Source organism: Camelus dromedarius, chromosome 20 (assembly GCF_036321535.1).
Source record: "Camelus dromedarius isolate mCamDro1 chromosome 20, mCamDro1.pat, whole genome shotgun sequence".
Taxonomy (NCBI): Eukaryota; Metazoa; Chordata; class Mammalia; order Artiodactyla; family Camelidae; genus Camelus; species Camelus dromedarius.
The window spans coordinates 28355562-28381897 of NC_087455.1; the positions used below are offsets into that span (position 1 = coordinate 28355562).

Below are 26336 nucleotides of genomic sequence, written 5' to 3' on the forward strand. Positions count from 1 at the left end.
TTAAATTCTGCAAGTAAAGGACCACTGTGGATACAATCAATTTCAATTCAGGAAATGTCCTGTGTTTGCTGACCGCCTTCTGCTTCATTGTAAACGTTTTTCTTTTTGTGTTATTTTGGCCATTCTTCATACGAAGGGTGTTGTCCTATTTCTCCTCAGTTTCATTTTTTTCTCTAGCTAAACAATCCAGGGGGTATTGTCTACTGCTAACACTTTCATGGCTTCATTCTTTTTCCTTTTTCTCTCAGAAGTCACTGGGCTTGGATCTAAGAATATTCTAAGGGTACATGTACCGGTAAATAAAATAATTCTGATATGTCATATTCCTTTTTTTTTTTTAAAAAGCCAGAATTACATTCATATATTAATCTAAGGGTATTATGCTAGAAAAAATAAAAACCATAAATAAGTTTACATTACTGAAATGGGTAAACTTTAATTTAGAGACAAGAACTAAATTAGGAAAATTTTCAACATGTTTCCTCTAGAATACAATACTGTTACAGACTTTCCAGGACAAATCATCTTTTACTGATGCTAACAGAAAACAATAACCACATTTTCTCCTAAAGGCCAGTGAAGTGTTCTTTATAAGCTATTCCAGTGTTTGTGTATATGGTTTTTAACCTTGTGCATATGTTACTTTGATTTCATCTTCCTCTTCTTCAAAAAAAGCAGCCAAGAATGAAGAAGAATGACTTCATGTCTAGGTCAGTTTCTTGTATTTTATTTCCAACATTTGGGACTATCTGGTCTTGAAGTGGGAGCAAAAAGAAGTTCACATCTGCTGAGTATTTGCTACATACAAAGTATTACTTTAAAGGTACTACTTGATACGTGCTCATGCAAAAAGCTGTATGGCATGTGCTCCACCTAGAACACAGTGTCTGCTTCAGAGCAATTTCAGCAGGTAGGAAAGCCTTCCATGCTGAGTAAGTTAGGCTATAGAAATTAGCACGTGATAGCTAGACACACAGTCACTCGTCACAATTACAGTTTAACATCAGATGACTGACCCTTCATGCCTTTCCTGTATCACTGTCCATCTTGGACTGAGGTTAAGAAGTGTGTTTGGTTCATTTGTACAATACTCAGAGGCAGGGGGCAGGACAGGAAGGAAAGAGCCCAGCATCTGGAAATCTTAGATTCAAATTCTGACTCTGACTCAGACTTTAAGAATTTTTAGCAAAGAAATCACTTAACTTCTTTGACCCTACGCCTCTACTGCCAGTCCTCCCAGCACCCACAACACGGGGAAGGGAGGACTAAGGGGTGTGAGAGACAGTGGGTAGATGTTTAATGGCCCCCAGTCACCAGAGCGCTGTCCCAGATGAGAGCCAGCAGGCTCCTGAGCAGGCGGGGCGAGGCGGGCAGGCAGAACAGCCCCTCCCGGGCAGGGCAGCCGCCTGCAACGCCTGCAACGCGGACGGCAGCTCAGGCGCGCTCAAGCGGCTTCAACATCACGCTGCAGACACAAACTACTCCTCACCCCACCGCTTCTTTCTAACCTTCAGACTCCACAATGGCTCGTATCTTGAGATTCCCAGGTTGCACACAAGCGGAAGAGGAGCTCCAGACGCTCTTCCAGGGCTGCACATCCGCGAGTCAGGCTCTCAATAACCAGGCACCAGTCTGAGGACTGGATGCACCTGTGGGGTCGCGTTCACTCAGCACAACGGCCCACCAGAGGGGGTCGCTCTACATACGCCCACTCCGCCAAGGAGGGCGCGGGCGCAGAGCTCAGGGCCAGTGGGTAGCAGGGCTGGCGGCTGGCTGCACAGCTAGGCTCTCAGCCACCGCGCAGCCGGGCGAGGAACTACGAAGTCCCGCAGTTTCAAACATACCCCGGGATTTTAAACTTGACACAGTCCCTACCTGCTCGTATCTGAACAAGACTAAAGTCGAAGACAAACTTAAAGTCATCATCTGGGCCTACCAATCGTTTACTTTAATCATCCACACACATCCCCCATGACAGAGCTTATACCCATTTCACAAATACTAAGACTCAAAGAACACTTGAAAAAGGCGGCAGAACCAGAGTTTTCTAACATCGAAACCAAAACTTTTCAGCTTCCTCTTATCCAAAGGGAAACAGAAAATAAAATCTGCATTCCAAACGTGTCTTGAATTTAGAATTATGGCAGGTAACTTGGCAGTTGTGTGTCAAAATTTCAAATATACATACCTGAGGACCTACCACCTACCAACCCTAACTCCAGGAGCTCTCTTACAGAAATCCTACTACAAGTAAACAAAGATATGTGTACCAGGGCTTGTAAGAGCAGGGGGTTAGGGGGAGAGGGGGAACTAAAAAAAGCTGACTATCCATCCAGTCAGCTACACTGCGGCACAAACACACGATGGAATACCACACAGCTAGTTTAAAGAACGAGGTAGCTCTAGATTCAGTGAAAAGACATCCCGGCTACACTAGTGAGCAGAAAAGCAAGTGACCAATTATGTGTAGTATGGCCCTTCTTTTACTTAAAGGCGAACTGTGTGTATGATGTACACGTTGCAGGGACGTACAGACAGGCCTAAAAGAATACGTAAACGTCCTTGTGAAGAAGAAATTCAGGGGGCAGGAGGGGGAGTCTCCCATGTTTTATGTCATAGAAGTCTGGACTTGTTTGAAGTTAACAATTACTTTTGAAATAACAATATATAATTTTATAATAAAAAGGATTTGGGGAGCTAATTTTCTAGATGGAATAGAACACTTTCTAGAAATGCTCTTAAAATAAAATGTTAAGTTCTTTCTCCCATTTACAAGCCTGTAAGGGCACAGGAAGGGGAGCACTGCCACAAAACCCTCTTTTAAAATAATCTCACTCAGGATGCCACACTAAGTGTCATTTCAGAGATTTTTAAGGCTAGCAATGCCTCTTTTCAAACTATATTGGGAGTAGGGTGTAGCTCATGGTAGTGTGTGCTCAGCATGTATGAGGTCCTGGGTTCAATCCCCAGTACCTCCATTAAAAAAAGTAAGTAAACCTAATGTCCTCCCCCGACCCAAAAACAAACAGACTACAATCAAAAATGACATCAATGTCAAGATGAAGGCAAAATCAACAATCTTAAAAAGAAAACATGTAAAATAGAGACTTAGACAAAACAAATGACTAAACTGCAGAGTTCTACTATATTTTATTCAAAACTGGTCCCACTTCCTAATTGAGAGAACTGAAAGTCTAGTGTCCAAATGTAAATACCCATCACATGTTCAAAAATAATCTTCACATTTGTACTCTGACCCAAATCTAGCACACTTAAATTATCACACCAGTCAGACACAGACGGTCACCCCTCGGTATGTAACAACATCCTGAAAGCTGCACAGGGAGGTAGCTACGATCCCATTTATTAAGCTCTTAAACTCAACTGTGATCATCAGAAGTTACACACACCATGATCCACCTTTTGCACAGGTAATTTTATTCTCTCCTGTGGGTGTCAACAGTGCTGACAGATTGTAGTTTGAAACATTCAGAAAGCACATAACCTGAATATTGTCACATTTTTTTTACATCACGATTCAATAACTATTAAACAGTTATGTCTACTAAATACAGTGAACAAAATGGTATAACTGTTTACACCATTCCCTTGTAAACAAGGCTTTTGTCACGATAGTAACAAATGGAATTAATGCATACCACAAGGTCAGTGAGGAAAGAGTTTTTCTTTAAATAAACTATTCTGTTTATAAATAAACTCTGATTTTTTTTTCAGTACACATTTACAGACCTGATCAATAAAAAGAAAACAAGACATATAGTTTCCTTTAAAAAGAAAACGTTGAGAAATGGACCACTATGGGAGAAAGCGCCTGGGAAAGGGGGTGAGAAGCAAGCAAAAGGGAGAGGGTTAAAAGTACAGCCGTACTGCAGCCTACGTCGGGTAGCAAACACGGACACCGACACGCGGGCAGGGCTGTCTGGGGGGCTCATTTTACTTGAATTCCAGCAAGTTGCAATCGATCTTGTAGTACACATAGGGGTAGTATTCCTGCTGACTCAGGTTTAAGCCTGGAATATCCATAGGAGCCTGTAGAAAAATCAGATGATCATTCAACTAAGTATTTAAAGAAATTTTAAAAAAGAAAAGAAAGAGAAACAAAAAAAGCATTACCATTTACAGGCAAAGCTTGGAGGTATCGTTGGTTCTGCTCCAGGCCACCGCAATAAAGCACTTGTTGCCATGAGGTGAGTTCCATGAATTTTTTGGTTCCCCAGTGCATGTACAAGTTACGTTTACAAGCATACTGCAGCCTAAGCGTGCAATAGCATTATGTCTTAAAGAACAGTGTACGTCCCTTAATAAAAAAATACTTTATTGCTAAAAAATGCAAACCATCATGTGACAACTCAAGGTTGCCACAAACCTTCAATTTGTAAGAAGTGCAGTATCTGCAAAGCGCAATAAAGCAAAAAGCATGGTAAGACGAGGCACGTCTGCACCTCCCTAACAAACACCTACTCTGGGCTAAGTTTATACAGTTATGCTAACTTAATCTGAGTCTGGCATTGTTATTTCTATTTTGCAAATGAGGAAAAATCTCAGAAAGGCTGACCTGCCCTAGGAAAACATGAGTGAGTGAGCTGTAGAGCCAGATTCAAGTGCTCTCTGACTTCAAAGCCTGTATGTGTTCAACCATGACCCACCACCCTTTCTTATGTATACTGTGTAAAACTGCTTCTTTAATCTCAGACTTGGAGTCTTGAGTTTATGAGACACCTGGCTTATAAAATGTTGGATAAAAATAAACCAAGTGTGATGCTAACTGTATCACTTATTATATATGCGTGTTATAAGAACTTCCTGGTAGGAAATTATGCATCAAATAGTTAAGACTTCATATACTATCAACAATTCCATGAAAATGTAGAGCCATTTCCTCCATTTTCTTCTACCAAAAAAACCTGTTTTCATGGGTTCTAACTAATGCACCTGTGAAATACTGCCAGCCTCAACTAAAGAGGAAAAAAAAATCAGCAAGATATTTGAAATCAAACATATAAAATAAAAGCCTGCTACGATTTAAAACAGCAGCAACAAAACACATAGACACTGTTTATACCTTTCTGTTTAAAAAGAAGATATAAACACATACCATTTAGAGAAATGACAGTTCCCTTTAAAATGCTCATCTAATGACGCCGATACTTCCACCAAATAAAGTTAAAATAACTACTTATTTTCTCTCCCTCTCTGCAATTTATAACTTTTGTAAACCACTAGTATCACTGGTTGTTTCTGTGTTTCTGCAGTTATAAACATCTCATCCACAGCAAGATGATGACTGGCTTTCGGAAACACCAAGAAGCAAAGCACTGTTCTACCCAACAGTACAACGGGGGGTAAGCAAGGTCAATCACTTGCTCTGCTATCAGGAGAGTTAATTACTAACAAATTGAGACTCTCAAAGTAACTTCAAAAAGATAAACAATGTAACATTTACTATCCCTTTTTTATCTATCTTCTTCCAATATTTTTTCTGTAATTCATTCCAGTCCCTAGTCAGCCAGGCCGCCCAGCAAGCACTCACATCAATAATAGCCGCTGCACTGCTGTCCAGATGTTTATACAATTCATATAATACTTCTCGTAGTTTCTTCATTGTTTTCTTATTGGGCTGAAGAAGCATTGCTTGGAAGTTCACTGGCAAGCCATACCTTACAGGGAAGCAGAAATACAGTTTGCAACACAAGCCGTCATATGCAGATCTTCTTTTTAAAGCAAATCTTCTCATATTCTTCTTTAATCATGGTTAATGGGAAGAGGGTACCTCATTTTAACAACCATGTTTACACGTTCAATAGAAACTCAAACCTTCTCTGGTCTTCACTGTCCATTAGAAATTTTTCCTTAAAATGAGAGTCAACTGTTTACTAGGAATCACTTTTAATTACTCTTCAGTATTTAAGGTAATCTATGAATACCCTCAGCAGACGGTGATAATACATAAGCTTAGTACAGTGCCCCTTGGTATCTGCAGGGAGTTGGCTTCCAGGACCTCTGTGGATACCAAAATCCATGGATGCTCAAGTCTCTTATATAAAATGGTGTAGTATTTGCAGATAACTTACACACACACCTTCCTATATGCTTTAAATCACCTCTAGATTACTTATAATACCTAATACAATGTAAACGCCATGTACCCACTTGTAAATAAAATGCAAATACTATGGAAATAGTTGTCAGTGCGCAAATTAAATTTTTGCTTTCTTTTTTTTTTTTTTTTAACATTTTTCTGTGTTTGGTTGAATCCACGGATTCATTCGGAACCCGAGAATATGGAGGGCCGACCATGGATGTTTTCATAATAAACAACATGAGATTACCCATACCTACTATGAAAATTCAAAGAAATCTATAAATAGTAAGCATGGCTGCAGATAAGAATTTTGAACTATTTCTAATATGAGCAACATGTACATAGGATCACAAGGTAATTGAGATTTTAAGTATCTCAAAATAATAAAATATTTTAGGTTAATATGAAACAAGGACTTCAAATAAGGCACTGGTATACGATGTATCAAACTACATGTATAATATCTGAAAGATCTTCTTTTAAACAAACACTGGCAATTTTTTAAAATCTACGTGTAACTTAAATACATAATAGGAAAAGAATCAGGGTACAGCAGCACGATCTCTTTTCCAAACCAGACATTAAGGCCCATGACTAACACGCACGTAATAAGCAGGATGGAGCTGACAATCTCCCTCATGACTGGCCCTTTGGTTTCTCCAAATCAGTTTCCTATTAACTAGACTATGAGTTATAATAAAGACGTCCAACGTTAAGGGGATCTAGGAATTCTTCAGTTCCAAGTTTCTCAATTAACTTCTTTTACCTCAAAACAGACTCGACAAAAACCCTCAATGCTTTCACGTGAATCCACGCAATAAACGCCTCACTGAAATTCACTTTCAGCCATCGTACAAGTGGTCCCTACAGAAAGAAAGATCACCACAAATTTGGTCTTGAAAATGGCAGTCAGAAATTAGATAAACCAAGTATTTTTAAGAGTGACTATCCAGTAAGAACCTATAAGGGAATTAAACCATATTATAATTCACTTTAAAAATGTTCCGTTTTTTTCATGATCTTGGATGCTTTACCTTTAATTAGCCACTACTCTGTAACCTTGGTAGACACAAAAATCCATTGAATCTATCCACTACACAGAAAAAGGCATATATTTTAATGAAAGTCATTTAAACTGATATAGAATATGGATGTGTCCTTCCGTAAGTTTGAAAAACCAAAATATAAAAATCTAAATTTACTATCCAATACTGTAAAACGTTTTATACAGTTAAAACAGAATTCAAGTTACAAACAACTTCTCAGGAACAAAGATAAATAACCATGTACTAAGTCACTTAACAACCCAAGGTCTTAGTTTTCTCATCTGTAAAATGAGGGGGTTGATCTAGACCCCTAAAACCTCTTCATCACATTCTATATTTCTAATGAGACTGTTACACAGTATATTTTTGAAATTAAAATATTAAGTATGATTAATATTAGTATGATATTTCAGTATGATTTCCAGCACTAAAGAAAAATACTTTAAAGAAACAAACTTCGGGGTAGAGGGTATATAGCTCAGTGGTGGAGTGCATGCATGCACAAGGTCCTGGGTTCAATCCCCAGTTCTTCCATTAAAAAAAAAAAAAAAAGAAGTAAAGAAATTTCAAATAGCTTATTACTGTCCTCTCTATACTTAAAAGATATACATGATGAGTTCAGCTAATTTGAAGAATATTGGGCTCATTTGGATGTAACAATCAATTTATGCAAAAAGGACAACAAAGTGAAAGTCTTTGGCTATAATATTTGTTCTTGAAGAGTTTTTGGACCTTCCCAAAACTCTTTCTGGAAATTACTTGGTTAGGGTTAGTTTCTTCCAACTGAGATGACATGGTTTATAAAATACTTGGAAATAATTTTAAAAGGAACGTGCCTTTATTTCTTCTCGCATTACAAGAACGTGCCTTTATTTCTTCTCGCATTTTCACTCATCATGCTTCCCCTTCCACACAGGTTGCTACTCTTCACAATAATCCTGCACTTGAAGGTGGCCACAAAGTCAACACCATCTTTCACTCACAATTCCATCCTTGTTTCCCATTTTGCCTGGAACATTCTGATTCTCCAAAAGTTTAATACAAATTCCTCCAGTAAAAGATTGCAGCATTAAAAAAATCTGCCTCAAGAAAATTTTTAATGAAAAGAGAGAACTACTACTTAACTAAAGTGACCCCTCACTACAGGGGCATTAACCAAAGCACTGCATTTCAAATTAACTTCTGATACGGACTTAGAGGGATTAATTTTACGGCACGTATTTTAAGATAACAATTTTCAGCTTGTTTAGAGAAAATTCATTTTGATTATTTAATAGAAAAAAATAAAAAAATAACTAAAATCAAATGTCTTAAAAGTGAAATCATAAAAGTTTTTCTTTTGAATCAAAGAAAAGCAATACCACTTTTTCTTCTGCTTCAAATTGGTAATACTAAATATTAAGAATACATACAAACTGCTTTTTTTTGTCAGTAGAAAGCCTGTTCATTTCTTCTTTATCTGCCTTCATCTCCTCTTCATTATACTGGAAGTCACGGACGATGAATCTAAATTTGAGGGGGAAAAATCAAAATTGTCCATACTGTGTACAGGTGCTCTAATAAATTAAAAAAATAATAATAATCTTACTTGTTTTCCCTGGCTTTGTGTCTGAAGTCATCAACTGCCTTCCTAAACAAGGTGACATTACATAGGTAACTGTCTTGGTCCTCTGAGAGAACACTACAGAAAAACACACAAAGTCCATTTTAAAGCTTTATATTTACTGCTCTCTTTCATACTGAAGACAGAAATCTGAAACAAGGGAGGGGGACGGAGAGGAACAGATGGGTAGGACAGCCCTTCCCAAACCACCTCAGTGCTATTTATCGGTACTGCTGCAAACCCCAAAGACACTTGATGTTTTTTATTTACAGTGCCTTAATGGCTCCCTACTGTATTTCTTCCTAACCTACAAAATTAAACATTAATTCAAGTAAAGTATCCAAACTCTAAGAGTCATACTTTTCAATCTGTATCAGCGCGAGGCCAGCAGGAAAAACTGTCCAGTAGCTGGCTGGTTTCCAGAATCTCCTTGTTTCCTCACCACGCGGCCTCTTCTCTTCTGGAAACCCAATTCTCTCTTCCCCTCCCCAGTCCAGCTCTGGGGGTTCTGCCCCCACCTCTGCATTGCCAGGACCTCCCACCTCTAATCTTCCCTTTTCTCCCATCACACCCTAAGTCAAAAAGTGACAAACCAATTGTCTAAACAGCCTCTGACAACACATTTTTGTGCATCTCAGGGCTTCCTTTCAGGCTTTAGAAGATCCCAGTGAGGTCAGAACTTCTGCCCAGTCCCGGCTTTCATGGACGGCACTGGATAGACGTTCCCGACAGCACTGTCAGGAAAGTTTAACCGTCATTATTAACTGGTAAACCCTGGGGGAAAGTCCACTGTTTGGAAAGGCAAATCGTATAGTTTACATATAGTACAATCCTAATTTGGCTACTTATTATGTAGAATCCCACATGCAAGGTCTACACAGCTATACACTGAGTTGTTCAGTGGTGATGATGCTCTTGGGGTGGGAGGACATCACTCAGAGTGGGGTCTCTTCTTCCTATCTTTCATGTGTTGGATTTACTTTTACTGTTTAGTTTTTATTTACAGTGTGGTACTTCTGAAATTAAAAAAAAATAAGTTTAATAAAATTGAGGGAGTGCTTGTGGAATTCAAAGATCCTTTACTAAATACGGAGAAGAAAAAAAAAAGCTTAATTTTTCCAGGCAGCCTAAGAAATGCCTAGTTAGTTAAGTAAATTCGGGAGGCAACTACAATGCATAGTGGCAGAATGGCTTTGAGGACTGAAGCCACCTGGCCTTTTTTTTCCTAAACTGAAGTGTAGTCAGTTTGGAGCCACCTGGCTCTTGGCTGGTGACCTCTGCACAGTATGACCAGGATGCCTGTGGGAGCACTGACAACATACTTACTGATACAGAGAGAAAGGCAGCTACTTTAGACTCAGAATGTTTAAAACCTCCTTTCAACTTGTTCCCTCTCAAAACTACTACTCTTAGTTCTTACTCCCAGTGCCTATCAGATCCAGAGCAAGGCAACTACCAAGTGGACAGAACTTAATAAAAAACCTTTAATGATCTTCAGGTTTGCCAGGATTGACTCAGCAGTGTGCAAACTGGGATCAAAACAAAGCCAAGTCCAACTTGAAAGGCTATCTCAGACCCTAACAATACTCCACCACTATCATGTTCATCTTTTAAACTTACACAGTACTTTGCTGTTTTGAAGGCCATTTCAAAAGCATTTGATGCTTGACAGTAAGTATGTAATGCCTACCTAACCTACCCTCCCATCCTATCTGTCATGTAGAGACTTAGGTCCCAGCACAGTGGAACTTTGAAAGACAGGCAAAGTAGAGAAGATTCCAAGCAGAACCCCATAAGCAAATGCACCCAGGTGTGGAACAGCACAGTGCGTCTGGGGAGCTGCCATTAGTAAGTGGAGCTGGAACACAGGGTACAAGGGCTGGGGGGGGGGCAGTAACAAGCTCCGTAGACCACAAAGATGAAAATGGCAGCAATGCAGAGCACTGATGAGAGGAAGAAAATACTGAAGACTAGCTAATGGCAATTACAATGGTCCAGACAACAGACAGGGTTCTAAATTGAAGTAGCAGCAGTAGGCATGTGTGTGGCACGTTTTAAGTAGGTTTGAACCACATGAAATTGTTACCTGACCATTTTTGACCTACAAAGTAGCAATTTCATATAGTTCAAAAATCCTATGGAAAGTACAACTGGTACGCCTGATTAGATGGAGGGATGAGGGAGAGGTAAGAGTCCCACGCTTCCGGTCTGCATCCCTGGGCAGATACCGCCGCCATACGCAAGGCGGACGGGCAGTCTGAGGCTGAGACTGGGGCGATCGTGCCATATTGGTAGTCACCTGGGGCACAGACACACGAGTGGTCCAGGAGGAACCCAGGCATGAGGGTCTGAAGCACTGGAGATTAAGGCGTCCCAAAGCTCCAGGCAGAGGTCAGAGCCATGAGTGTGGCTGTAACAGTGATGACAGAAGAAGGGACTGTCCTGCTGAGACAGAAGAGCCTTATCCAGACTGGCCAATGTTCAGGGCTACCAGATTCTCTAAATCTACTCAAGCAATTCAGGCATGGAAGCCAAGAGACTGCATCAAAGATTAATTCGAGGTGCAGAAGGCCACAGGGTCCGGAGACGATGGCACTGGTAAGAGAATGGCTCAAGTGCTGACTAGACCCCTGCTCAGCAGAAGAGGAGGCACCAACAATGTCCATGCAAACAAAGGGGTGGGGACCAGAGATGTGGACAAGGTCAAAGGCAGGCTCCATGACAGTGACAAAGATGGAAAGAAGGCTCTGGTTTAAGAGTTGGGTTACAGATTTAAGATTCCAGAGGTAAAGCCTTATCTAGAGGTCGAGGGTGAGGCCAAAGGAACAGCCAGCAGAAATCCAATGGAGGTGATGGTCTCTGAGCTGCAGGTATGGGGGAGATGAGAAGCCAAAGTTGGATGGATTTCAAGCCAAGGCAAAACCAGAAGTGACCTTAAGTGACATATGAGACCAAGGTAAAGAAACAACATGGATTTGAACTCTCCCCAGATATGATGCTGGCTAGGAACTGAGCCTGAAAGCGAACTTAGTTTACTTTAACCTGATGTGCAAAAGATCTACTGGGTTCAAATAAATGGCCCAAACTCACTTTCTTCATTTAGTTCTACTGTTATGCAGAAGCAGTAACACTGTCTTCTCACTGGTGTAACCAGGCTGAGAAAAAACTGAAAGTCCAGGTTTTTCAGATGTCTCCTGGCATTTTCAGTCACCCACGTGAGTGGCAGTGCTTCTGGGGCTTTCCAGTTCTTCCTGCTGCTCTGACTTCTTAGGTCTCTCCTAAGACTCAGATCTGCTGTCTGCTCTGCTCCTCAGTCCACCTACCTGTTTCATTGCCAAGGCATCTTTCCCCGCTTTTCTTCATGAAAGTTATCTTTGCAACCCCTGCTTCAAAACACAAAAGAAACTCTTCTCTGCACAATGCCTAGTGTCTTTTTTCTAGGCCCTCCTCACTAGGATCCTCTGCTGCCTGACAGCACCGGTGAGTGTAGTGCTGTCTCCAACAACAGAGAAGAGGAGGAAGTCAACCAGACTTTTCCAATCTTACCCAATCAGAATATCTCAAACAAAAGCAGACGGACAAAAAGCAAAGTGATATTCTGAAAGTACAAGTGAAAAGTACAAGTTTTTCCAACACGGAAGTGGAGCAGCAGCCCAGCCTCCACTTCCTTGGCCGTTAATTCTGACCTGGTGTTTACACACACCCCTGCGCTTAACCACCCACTGATGGCAGTATTTCACATCGTCCAATCTTCCAAGACTTACGTGGAATACATTGCAAACAGCCAGATTTTGCGTCTTTTTAATGAAATTATTTCCTTCAGTTTTGAAATGACATTTTTCAATCTATTCTTCTACCTCAAAATTCCACATTCATCTTCACTGCTTCCAAGAGTAACCACTCAACATTGTGCCAAAAAGCAACAGGTGACAGTATTACTACTTATAAATGACTTTAAAATAAAGCACTTAGAGTAACGATTAGCACACGGTAATCACTCAAAAATGCCAGTTATTGTGCTAAGTGAAAAATCCAGCAACAAGTCACAGAGATCTTTCCCAAACTGTGTACAAAATTCCAGACTAACCCACAAAAACCTGTCTGCCCCACATGAACGAACCATCCTCTTCAGATGGGCTCCTGCTCTGTTCTCAATGACTATATTTAAACAACTTTTCAGGTCAGTGGTTCCAGGTGTCTTTGGAACTGACAGCTAAGTGAGCAGATGTTTTCCCTGAGTGAGGAGAGGCTGGGGGCTCTCAGGTGGTCAGTGAGCACTTAGGGGTCATTCAGAAAACAGGTACTGCCTGTGCTCAACTGTAGGGCCTGACTTTTTTTCCTTTAAACTACTGAAGTGATTTTAAAAAGATGTAAATCTCTGAAGTAACATTTCTAAAGTCCTTCTTCCAGCATCACCATGGGCCTACTTTCTCAGCCTACACACCGCTCCCCGGGACTCAGGCTCGGTGCCCCACAAGCCAAGGACATTCTGTGCACATCGGGGCCTTTCTCTCCTCCTCCCCCTGCCACCAGACAAAGTCAACCTCTGTGGCTCTAACTCCTTCCAGAGCACAAATGTCTAAGAAGGTGCTATCTGTCAAGATAAACAGCTTCGGTGGACAGCCAGTATCAGGACACAACCTCAGTCTTCAGTTTGCCACGTGAAAGGCCGGTGTGGATGGAAGGTACTCCCCACAAATGGGAAAAAAAATCACGACCACAGGTTTGTGGTTTAGTTCTCAAAAATCAACACTGTGAAATGACAATAATCATATTACTTTGTATTTTATGTATCTTATCAAGCCGTAGAAGAACCTCATAATGTGTACAGGGAAGGTGCGATGCTCACTTTACAAAGCAAACGAGGCCCAGAGAAGTTAAAAGACTTACCCCAGGTCACACAGCAAGTTGGTAGCAGAACCAGCAATAGAACTCAGATCCCTGGGTCCAGGACTCTTTCCATTATACTAAGCTACCTCCCATATGACACAATGAAACTGGAAAAGAAAATATTTCATGGGCCTGGCCTTACTAGCACCTCTTCTTTACTACCTCCTGTACCTTTCAGTCACTGCCTCTTGAGGGATATACATACAAAAAACTTCTCTGGGGGTGCAAAGACACTGTACTTAATATGTTCCCAAAAAACACTTCACATGGAATGGCAGAATACAGGAAAAAGTGACGTGCTATGTAGTGCCAAGAGTGCAGGAGTTAAAAAGACCTGAGTGTTGGTCCCACCTTTGCCACTGGGGACACTCTGCAAGCTGTATGCTTTAGACAATGATTCAACTCTTCGGCATTTTTACTTCTTCATCTACGAGAATAAGTTCAACAACCCAAACTACTTCACAGAACGGTTGTAGATACCAACTTAGACAATTACTATTAATTCCTAAGTTTAAAAATGCTTAATAAAAATATTTTAAAGGCAAGTACAGATGAGGTAGAATCTATGCTCATTGGAAAGGGACAGTAAATATCTGCAGATCAACACAGTACCCTAGCAGCCGTTTTTGGTTTAATTCCTTTGCAAGATAAATGAGGAATTATAGACACACAGTAGGTATACAATAAATACTGAATGAAGAATTTTCAGAAGGTAGGACAGCAGAAAAGGTATCACACCAGAGACCTGGGCTCTAATTCTAGCTCTGCCACTAATGGATGTGTGACTCCGGGCAAACCACTTTACTACCTCTGTGACCTCAAACTTCTACATCTGTAAACATGAGTGGGTCAATCAGACCGTGCAAAGTCCCTTCCAGGTCTAAAATTATAATAACCAGAGCTACTATAACTCACTTACATATAAGAAGAAAAAGATGGTTCTAAAAGTGTAAATTTACCATAATGCAAAGATAAAGATACTTCCTAATCCAACATCCAAACTATCAAAGGAATTCTAGGAAAGAAATGGGCCTTAAAAAGGCTCCTACTTACTTGCTAGACCTTGGAACTACCATTTCAGCTAGTGTTTCATACTGCTTAATCCAGTCGTTGTGGTTCAACCTGCAGAAAAGACACAATTAAGTCCTGGAAAAGAGAAACTAGCCCTACTTCCTGCCAAATTCAGAAAGAGAAAAAAATTATGAGATGAATAGGGAATTCAACTATAGCAAGTATACCTCAAATCTATTTAAACAAAAAAATTCAAGTTTCCTTCTGAGAATGAATTTCAAATACACTGAGTGGTGAAGCAGGAAATACAGTTCACCACCCTCTTACATTCAGTTAACTCTTGCAACAGAGGCGTAGCTTTGAACTTAGTTTCGGAAAGGAAGTAAAACAAAGTGTAGATTCCAAATTACTGTTAAACTTTAGGGTTGATATAGAAGAAAGGAGAAAAGAAAGAGAAGCGGGGAGACAGAGAAAGAGAGAAGGGGGAGAGAGAGAAAGCAGGGGGCAGTGGAGAGAGAAGTGGGGGGAGACGGAGAAGGTGAGACAGGGAGAGAAGGAGAGGGAAGGGGCGAGGGGGAGAGGGAGGGAGGGAGAGGAGCCATGCTGAAATCACTAACATTTCTTCAGCAGCCATTATGAAAGGCTGGATAAAATCATATTTACCCAAAGCACACAGTACTAGGAAGTATTGCATCACAAAGTGACAGACAGTAAACCATGCTCCCACAGCATGTTGTGCAACAACCTTCTCTAGAGACCACTGGCTTTTGGGGGTGTGGAGAGAGAGAATTATGGCTGCAATGTAAAATAAAGAATTGTGGTATCTGTAGCCAGGATACTGAGTAATTCATTATGCAAGGCATCCTAGGTCTTACGTTTCAATTACAGGGTACAGAAAACTATGAGAACTTCTAGTCTGAAACACAAACTTTAAATAAACGCTGAATGAGACCAATCTTTTATCTGGGCAAAGGTTATTTTCTTGCATAGTATAAGAACACAGATACATAAAAATTTACTAGAAATAATCAGTGTTCTACTACTCTGCAGTGAGGGCGGGGAAGCAGAAGTCAGATAACATTGCAGCCACTGTAAATCCAATGGAAGGGCTTTCCCGCCCCTTTTCAGGAGGCATCATTTTCCAGTTATTTCCAGTTTTCTAACCAGAAAAAAAAAGGAGAGCACAGCAGAGAAGATTTCATGAAAAAAGCTCTCAAGAGTCCCCAGATCTCCCACCTCTGTTTGGATCTCCTGAAGATTCCCTGACAGTGAGATAGTGACAGTGTTCAGAAGTGAAACCATTAATAGTGTTTCATACACACACACACACACACACACACACACACACACACACAGAGTTCCAATCTTCCAAAAATTTCATTTTACCAAGATTAGCTATGATCAAATGTTAATTAAGGGGGGAGGGTGTAGCTCAGTGGTAGAGTGCATGCCTCACGTGCACAAGGTCCTGGGTTCAATCCCTAGTACCTCCATAAGTAATTAATTAATTAACCTAATTACCCCATTACCACCAAAAATATTAAATATTCTTTTAAAATGTTAATTAAGACAGAAGGCCTAATCTAAAGGAGATTGCAAAGGTTTATCTAATCCAGCAAACTATGCCCACACTTGTTTTTGTAAAGAAAGCTTTGCTGAGACACAGCCACATCCATTCACAGCCACACTATGCATGGCTGCTTTCAGCTACAACCAAAGTGGACGTGGCAGAGCTGAGTAGTTGTAACAGAGACCATGTGGCTTGCAAAGGGTAAAGTTCTTACTACCCATCCCTTAACAGAAAAAATACGCCTGCCTTTGATCTAATCCATTCTTTGCTTCTTAGAGGGCTAAATGCATCCTGACCAATCAGACTTTGTAGAAAAACAAAAACAAAGAATTTCCTATTTTGAAAGATCTAAACATCAGTATTTTAAAAAACTCCAATAACTTAGCATTATTTAATTTTCTAATGGGCCAACTCTACTAAGCTGCTAAATTTGATTTAGAATCTCAGTTTATAATTGATATCTCCATTACCAGGTTATGAGCTAAATTCTACTGTGTGTGCCACATGCTGGTTGACAGAATGAATGTCAAGGTGATATTCCCTTTACACTTGGCTTTTATGGAATACTTCAAGTTATAGTATCACTAACCAACATTTTTTCTTGTATTTTAACAAGTAACCTTTTGCAATAAAAAGACATACTTGGGAACTACGACCAGTAACGTGACGAGATACTCTGAATCAAGAACAAAGTCATCCTTCTTCACAATTTCTGCTAGGCTTCTAGTTAGCAAACTTCCTCTGAGGAATTAGAAAAAAATCATTAGGCCAATAATTATGTGCTTCCACAACACAAGAAAAGAAACAGCAGGCTAATTATATTCACATATATTATATATACATCTCAAGAGAAGGGTTAGTCTGAGTTAACATTTTTATAAGAAGTCAAAATTCAGCTGTATATTTCCCACCCCGAAAACCAAAGAAATTTCAACATTTATCAAAATTTGCCTCTAGTGTCTCCCTTTGTGTTTGCTTTAATTACTGTAACTCAGCTCGACTCTTGATTACATGTATAATATCTTGACCGGGAAAGTGTTACCCATTAGATATCAATTAAAGTCTACTTCACCATAATTATGAAATCGTATCATCTAAGCACAACCTTTGATTTTTCCTCCCTCTCCCTCTGGGTAGCAATTTTGGTTAGTTAACCCAATAATCAACTCTTTCAAAGCAGTCTTTATTTGGTCTCCTAGCACATTTCATAACGAAAATGACTCGCCTTGTTTGCACCACTGATGGTACCCAACCAACTTTCCCTCTGGGAAATGAACACATAACTTGAATAGTTAAGCGCTTAAAGCTACACTTGCAGCAGTCGCACTGCAGCGAGATTGACCAAAACAAGAGTGTTCTGCTTTAAGAAAACCCAATATGGAAGAAATCTAAACTTGGAAAACAAACAAATTAAGGAGTGAGTATTATAAAAGGATTCTTCTCTATAGAATTCTTTTAAGCAGCAGATAATTGCTGTGTAACTAAACTATGATTTGATTTAAAACAATTAATTTTAGATAATTTTATCAGTGAAAAATCAGACAAAGGGATAAACCAGAACCGAACTCACAAGTATTATGTATGAAATGAGTATAATAAATCAGCCTCCCATTTGTTTTGAATGGCCTGAATTAATGAGCTTTTCTGCATGAAGTGAAAAAAACACCATTTTCATCATAGAAACAGCACAAACTGGAACTTACTAACCCTCAACAATAGTCTATTCAGTGTATGCTAGAGTGCTTCCCCAATTCTCAATATTTACATGTACTTGACATGCTTACGCATTCTTTCGTTCCAAATTCTGAAGATTCCCTTTCAGGTTGTTATATGCGGATGCTCGAGACTTCAGGTCATTGTCAATCTGAGTCACTCCCTTCAAAGAAAAAGAAGAAAAATATGGAAATTTTTCCCAAACCTGTCTCTACTAATACAATTAAAGTAGCTATACTAAAACATTAAATCAAAAAAAAAAAACCACCACTAGTTCCTAATGTAAGAATATTCTATTATTTTAAAAGCACAACCTCATTAAATGTAAAACAACCCACTTCATTTTTAATAACCATGGTAATTTTCATATGAGTCTTTTCTACTAAAGATAATATTTTAGTCAACATGTATCTTAATTACTGTTACTATATTACTTCTTAAACCATGTAAACGGAACCTAGGCCACTGGGTATAAAGATTACTAATTAAAAGGCCTTGATTCACAAATCTGAAGGATTAATTTCCAAAAGGAACTAAATCACATAAAGTTTTGCTATTCACAACACCACTATTCTTACACAAAATATTTTTGCAATGAAATTAAAATTGTATTTGAATTTATTTATAAATGTTACAAAAGCCGATTTTTCAAAAAGATGTTTAAAACTACCAACAACTTAGGGAGAAAACACATAGCAGTAGATTTAATATTTGAAGAAATAATTTCAACTCATCTTTATCATTATTAGCTGTGTGACACTGGGGTAAGTCACTTCACCTCTCTGAGCCTGTTTCCCCTCATATATAAAAGTATCAAGAAGATGACCAAGTCCTTGATAAGGATCAAAAGAAAATAAGGCTCAGTCATAGTAAGAGTACCACTTTATATTATCTAACTACTCATTTTCATTAAATTTTATAATGACTTGAGTTAAAATCCTTGATAGTCTATATTCACTTACATTTAACTACAGAGCACAAAGTACAAATAAAGTCACTGGGAGCCAAGGAAAGTCTGTCCAAATGATTTAAATGATACTTTTGATCCCAGTCAGCTCATAAAAATGTTGGCAAACAATTAATAAGTCCTTGTTTACTTGCCTCATTATACTTTCAGGTCAGACCTTTACATTTTCTCTCAAGCTCAAAGACTTCACAATATAATACAGAAGGAGCTCTTAACTCAGTGAGTTCACGTACAGGTTTTAACACCTGTGGACTCCCTGAAACTGCACATAAAATCAAGTGGTACAAGAATACGGGGATTTTCTCTGGGTAGAGGATCAATACTGAATGTCAAAAGGTGTCAGAGAACCCATAAATTTTAATCTGGATTAATACTGTACATTAAAATCCTTCAGTGGCCATTATCACATATCTGAATGATTCATAAATCTCTAATGGATTCCAATTTTCTACATATTATCTCAGTTACCCTTAAAATTTATATAAATAATTATGGAATTCTAAAGTTACTTTTCTTACGCAAACATTGTTAATGCAACATTTAACATAACCTCCTAAATAAGTAAACTACACAACTTGGATAAGGTACACATAAAAGTGTTATCCTTCTCTGACATCTTTCTTTTTTAGTAAAATTATAGTAAAGGTACCTCCTCCTGTTTTTGTCAGTCATATATAATTAAGTTGCTTTGTCAAAGCCTAAATTAGAGTTTTTCATAGCTAAATACTTCTAAAATAAATAAAGACATTATAAATCAATGAGTCCTACCTGTGTCATTTTTTATCTTACCTTGGCAATTATTTCAGAAATGTTTTTCAGGGACTGCTTGATTGGATATTTAGCCATGTCCCACTGAAACCTTGTTATATAAGTAACCAAGTCGACTGAAATAAGGGAATAAATTAATTACTGAGAAGCAATAGAATTTTTTAGTATGCTACACAGTAATAGATTTTAATCCCGAAATTGGCATTGAGAAAATCAATAAAGATGTCATCCTTTCTGAAGAGTTCTGGTTACCAATACTAAGTAACATGGATTAATCAGAATTTCTACCTTGTACTCTGATTGGATCTCTTCTCCTTACTCAAAATTTAATATACATTAAAATGCTCCTTCTAATTTGATGACTTAATAAATGGAATATGTACATACCCATGGTACCTCATTATGTAGGAGGAAGAGACACAAAGATTAAGAAACTACCTCAAATTGTCTCCTCAAAAAGCAGAATTTGACAAAAATATGTTCTTTCTTTGCCACTTAGCCAAACAAACTGAAAATGAACTTGTCTGCTAAAACCATATGATGATTGTTTCTAGGAGTCTGTATTTCAATAATTTTCAAAACACAGACCTTTTCACTTTCAAATGAAAAAAATTAAAAATGCAGAGCCGAAGAGACACTCAACAACTAATTCCCTGAATGTCCGGTAGCCGAGATCACGCAAGGCTGATGGGATCAAGATCCAGGAAATCACATGTCAGTTATGGCTAACCGGCCAAAGAAATGCACAACAAAGTATCTTCTCTCCTCAGCTTCTCCCTACATAATACCAATGAGTCAACAACATACATAGTATTTCCAAAAGCAGTGTTGGACGCAACATCCCCTAGACTGTCAACCCACATTCCACCTACGAGACTGACTGCCCTAGTTCATCAGGTGCCTAGAGATCAGTAATGGCACCTAAAATGAGCACATCTAACTTCTGTCCTTCTGCCCCAAACACTCATTAACAGAAACAGTAAACAGGTCAGGATCACTATTATAACAAAGAGCAAAGATAAATTATTAAAGTTTTTTTTAATTTTACTGAGCACTTATTTGGCATCTATTATTTGCAAGCAGAAGAAATGAGATTAGAGAAACACTAGATTTAAAATACAGTAACCACCAAGACTTTAGCCAAACTAGCTACTCCATACCGCTGCTTCGGCACCCATTCTGTGTGGTCAAGTAGACCGCAGGGGCCCAGAAATTACTCTAGTTAACAGCCGTCAATAACAGCCTGAAGTCACAAGTAAATGTAAATTCCTGACATGACTTCCCTGATACTGACCCTGCGATAAGCACTCTCCCTGCCACCCAGGGCCTCTTTCTAGTGTACCCTTTAGATAAGACCCCCTCGAAGTTTACCAAAACCCTGCTTTTGGGTTCAAATCGACCAATCTGGACTTGGCTTGCGATCCCCAGAGCACCCAACCCATGGACCCCAATAAAGGCACCTGCCCCAGGTCCCGCAGCTCCCTCTGCCTGTTCCCTGCCTTGACCTCCTCGCATGCCCCCCGCCCTTCCTCTAGGACACGTGAGTAATAAACTTCCCTACTTCACTCTCCCTTTTGGTCTTTTGTTGACCCTGGCTCACCATCCCATGACTCCCCAGGGTTCTACTAAACAAATGTTCATTTAACCAAGTCACATCAGTCACCTTTACCAGGACAAAAAAGGAAAGGGTTGTTTCTTATTATAGTGACATATCAATAAAGATCTGCCTAATTTAAAATGAAGCAAATGCTAAAGTGCTATTTCCTAAGAAAACAACAAATCCAAGTACAAATGACAATGAGGTAGCAACCACCTTTATAAAGCCATTATTACACAGAGCAAACTTTACGCAAATACTAGTTTCTAAGACAGGTCAGTAGTAGGCTATTCTATGGATTAAAGTAAAAAAAAAAAAAAAGCCATATTCAAACTGGAGACAAGGAGGCATTACTCTGCAATAAAACAAATAATTTCTATTCTAAGGCTTTAGCAGTTGGATGCATTAAATACGAAAACCTAGAGAAGACAGCAAGTGTTCAACTGGAACAATGCTGAGACATATAACTTGAAAACATACAAGTAAATCCGAGCTGACAAATACATCTCAGAAAGAACTAAGATAAAGCTTTATAATACTGCTTTTGGAAGGATCCATATCATAAGCTGTATTATATTACGTAGGACTGTCTTATGAGAGGTTGTGTTTCAGGGAACAGGTTGTAACCAGCAGTATCACTAAATTCAGTAATAATTATATTTTAATGGTTTTTTTAAATTGTATTTAATATCCTTATCTACAGATCTTTTTAAAGTCATTTACTTTATAGAAGTCAACATCAAATCATAAAGCATTAGCTTACCTCCATTGGCCAACAGATTCTCCTGAACTTTATCTTTACTGTCCTCCAATACATCAGCCATATACTGAGCCACTTTCTTAACCACCCTTGGAAGAAAAAAAGAAAATCAATCATTTTCAGGAAAACAACCTAAAATCCATGCTATACAATGACTATACTACACAAAGACATGAATTTCACTCTATGTGCCTATTACACTATCTATATAATAAAGAACAAATGGGTCTTAACTTCTAAAATAATATTTTAAGGACAAAATGGACCAAGATTTTGTTACATATAAAACTCAACTGAACAACTGTAGTTTTAAGGAGACTACTACATGCAGTACGTTTATTAAGTTTGGAAAGAAAGTAGTGGAAAGTTGTGACTATTAAAATTTTAGTCAGTATTCCATTGTAGGCTCTATGGTTGAAGAAAAAAACCAAATCTTAGAAATTTTTCACAAAATGTTGTGATCAGAGTTTGAAAAACAGGAGCTTTAAAACTTGTTATCACTATTGTTTCTAATGGCAAAAAAGAAAGTTGAGAACTTTTTAATAGGATTTCCTTACAATAAGACTTTATAAACAAACAAAGAAAAAAAGTAGCGGAAAATTAGTGAGAATAAGCTGAAAAATGGGCAACAGATCTGACTGTGCTGCAAGGGCTGAGAACGAAGGGGGCAGCAGGTGTTAGTTACATGCGTGTCACCAGTCTGCTCAGGACGAAGGGGGGGATCCTAGAGGCAACAGAACACAAGCAACAGAGTGATAAAGAATGTGCTCCTACATTATTTACTCTTTAACAATTTACTGAGCATCTACTATTTGAGAGGAACAATGCCAGAGAGGAAGCCACAGCATCAAAACTACTGAGGCACCAGGATATCACCTTGTCAAGCCCTTCACCTTACAAATAAAGACAGCCAGGTATAGAGAGAATAAGTGACTTAGTCACAAAAGTCACAAAACCAGTTCATGGCAGAGCTGTTACTAGAAACATGGTGTCTTGACTTTGGAGTGCGGTGTTCTTTCCCCCATCCCATTTCTGCCTCTAGGCTGTGGGTAGGATACAAAAGCATACACGAGAAAACTCTCTAGATTCACATTGCTTAAAACTGAAATGGAGAGATACCAAAAAATACAGATGACTAAATACAAAGCAATCTGTAGTAAGTGCCAGCTGAGATGACCCGGTTACAGCCAGAGACACATAAAGGAAAAAGAGATCACTTGCAGCTACTATAATCAAAGAAGTAGAATGGGTCATGAGCAGGGCAATGAAGGATAGGAATGGTTTTAAAAGGCTGATGAGATGGGAAGACAGTATATTCTTGCCAGAGGGCATCATATGAGTCAAGATCTGGAGAGGCAGAAGAGCAAAGAACGATGAGGGGTCCAGACTGCCTGGAGTGTGGTGCTGAGGAGAAAGGGAGGTTGGGCTGGGAAGGCAGGTGGGGGCCAGACTGTCTCTGATGTCAGCCTTTGGGGAGAGGTGTTATATGGTCAAAACAGGACTTGGGACAATTACTCTGATGACTTTGTACTCAATGGCAGGGAGTGTAAACTGGAAGACAAATTAAGAAACTTCTGCAAGATGAAACAGCAAGGGCCAGAAAGAAGCAACAAAAGGGCAAAATCTGAATGACAATCCTACGCTGAATGACCTCAAACCTACGAAAGTGGAAGAGATTCAGAAAAAATGATGTAAGCCTTATGTCTTCAACATGTTTAACCTGGGCTTTGTACACACACTTGGCTGTGTCTCCAAAATTCACCCATTCCTTCAAATATGACAAACTATAATTCCCATATAACTTGACAAGCATCCTGTAAACAGAACCATTTGCTAGGAACCTTCAAAGATGGGCATGTTTCCACAGAAACAGTTTGGAGTGTAGAATGGCTGTGCCAAATGTATTAACTTAACATCGCATAACTCAGAATTTGACAATCTCCCTACATATCTCTATAAAAGTAGCTATGACACAAAGTCACCTTAAAAAAAAAAATCTACTCTTAACGACTAGATTACTGAAAAAGTATAAACTATACTTTATTCCACATACCACAATGTTCAGACTTAAAAACTGAAACATTTAAGTCAGTAAGCTAGCATCTAGCATTACTACCAAGGTCTAACCTTAAAGACCTTAAAACCATGTGGCTTTTAGATTCCTCATATCTTTCGGGAAGACTGATAAAGACAAGATTGCATAACAGTGCAAAATAGCGGAAAAACTGCATGGTAACTTGCAACTCTTCTGACCAAATGAAGTACATTTGCCCTAAATATTTTTCAGACTACTTCTCTAAAAAAAAATGTGCACAAACTTTAAACTATATTCAGGACATCCCATTGACAATTTAAGGAAAAGACCTAGAAAGCCACTGAGGTGATTAATAAGGATCCAAGTGTTAATAATTATATTTTCAGGAACTTCCCTTCTCAATGTCACTTTCGTTGTCATGACTTAAAACTGTAATGAGGTAGGTGGGACTGCAGGGAAGGCAATCACCTTGGGGATGGCAACTAGGGAAAGTTTCCTCAAATTCTTTTCTTAATTAAAAAGCTATAATCAAGAACTCAAGAGACAATTCTTACCATCAGTTTTTTGAGAGTATCAATAATTATGTTCATATCTGCTTTATATGAATGCATGGGATGCTTAACCCTAACAGCAATCTGTTACGTCTTCTTTCATCCTCTCTTTTCCATTTTTATTGCCTAGCACCTGGCCTTAGTTGAGATTTTTAATATCTCCTGCCTAATCTACTGTAACACTGGCTCCTAACTGGCCTTTCTGCCTGATAAATACATCTTTAGGTCTATTTATTTATTTACTACATGTCATTACGTTAAAATATCTCTCTGCAACACATCAGCCTCTATTACCAGAGCATCATGGTGGTTCTAATAGTTCAGAAAAGTGTAACAGCATAAACAGGAAAACCTATCTGCACAGATTTCAAGAATAAGTTTCACTCTGTAATAGCCTATAAGGAAACAAATATGAAAAGGAATATATATATGTATAACTGAATCACTATGCTGTGTACCAGAAATTAACACATTATAAACCAACTATACTTCAAAAAAAAAACTTAAAAAAAAAAAAAAGAAAGAGTAAGTTCCCCTCTATTCAAGTGTGTTCCCTTAAAGCTTCAATCAAATGTACATTTCTAAGGTTCTCCAAAATTCTGTATTTTACAAATTACACCTATTTATCTAAGCCCTAAGTATTTAAAAAGCTCTGTATTCCAAGACTCAAAGGGATCGTAGACTGATTTTGTCAGTTAATCAAAATGCAGGAAGTTATTAGGAATCCCATATCCATCTTCAGCTAAAACACACAGTAACTGAATTTCAAAAGTGACTAAACCTGTAGTTTAGAAAAACTCTTCTAATACAACTGAATTTTGAAGACAAAAGCATCACCAAATACATCTGCAAATAAATGGTGTAACATCCCATGTTCATGGGATGACTTACTATGCTAAGACTTACTTACTATGCTAAGATGGCAATACTCCCCCAAATTATGTACAGATTCAATACAATCCCTATCAAAATTCCAGCTGACTTTCTGCAGAAATTTGACATGACGTTCCTAAAATTCATATGGAAATAAAAGGAATCAGAACAGCCAAAATAATCTTGAAAAAGAAAAAGTCAGTTGGAGAACTCATACTTCCTGATTCCAAAACTTAATTACAAAACTACAATAAGCAAGGCAATGTGGTACTGGCATAAGGATAGGAATACTGAACACAACTGAGAGTCCAGAAATAAACCCTTACACTTATGTTCAACCAATTTTTGCAAGGGTGTCAGGACAACTCAATGGAGAAAGAATAGTCTTTTCAACAAATGATGTTAGAAAACTAGGTATCAACATGCAAAAGAATGAAGATGCACTTCCTACCTCATACCACACACAAAAATTAAGTCAAAATGGATCACAGACCTAAATGTAAAATTATAAAACTCTTTGAATATAGACATAAAACCATGTGACCTTGAATTGGGTGATAGTTTCTTAGATATGATATCAAAAATACAAGCAACAAAAAATAGATAAACTGGATATCAAAATCAAGTATTTTGTGCCTCAAGGACACTATCTAGAAAGTGAAGAAAACCCACAGAATGGAAGAAAATGTTTCCAAGTCATATCTGACAGTGGAGTTTTACCTAGAATATAAAAAGAACTCTTACAAGTCAATACTCAAAAGATAAATAAGGGAATTTAAAAAATGGGCAAAGGATTCAAATATATACTTGTCCCAAGAAACACAAATGGCCAACAAACACATGAAAAGA

At 38.6% G+C, this 26336-nt stretch overlaps 1 protein-coding gene and 1 non-coding gene across 2 annotated transcripts in view; one reads left to right on the forward strand and one right to left on the reverse strand.

The window, feature by feature from the left end:
* Positions 1-3347: 3347 nt before the first annotated feature.
* Positions 3348-26336, reverse strand: part of ATP6V1C1 (ATPase H+ transporting V1 subunit C1) — a 42288-nt gene continuing 19299 nt past the window's right edge. The window contains exons 4-13 of the mRNA XM_010981871.3: positions 22032-22117; positions 19693-19787; positions 18008-18099; positions 16866-16964; positions 14696-14764; positions 8738-8830; positions 8562-8655; positions 6870-6967; positions 5552-5678; positions 3348-4050 (exon numbers count right to left, since the gene is read on the reverse strand). Coding sequence (XP_010980173.2) covers positions 3955-4050; positions 5552-5678; positions 6870-6967; positions 8562-8655; positions 8738-8830; positions 14696-14764; positions 16866-16964; positions 18008-18099; positions 19693-19787; positions 22032-22117 — 949 coding nt within the window. The 3' untranslated portion in view covers positions 3348-3954. The remainder of the gene's footprint in view (positions 4051-5551; positions 5679-6869; positions 6968-8561; positions 8656-8737; positions 8831-14695; positions 14765-16865; positions 16965-18007; positions 18100-19692; positions 19788-22031; positions 22118-26336) is intronic.
* On the forward strand, positions 16074-16146 carry TRNAV-CAC (transfer RNA valine (anticodon CAC)). The gene has a single exon. It is a non-coding gene; the product is annotated as a tRNA-Val (tRNA).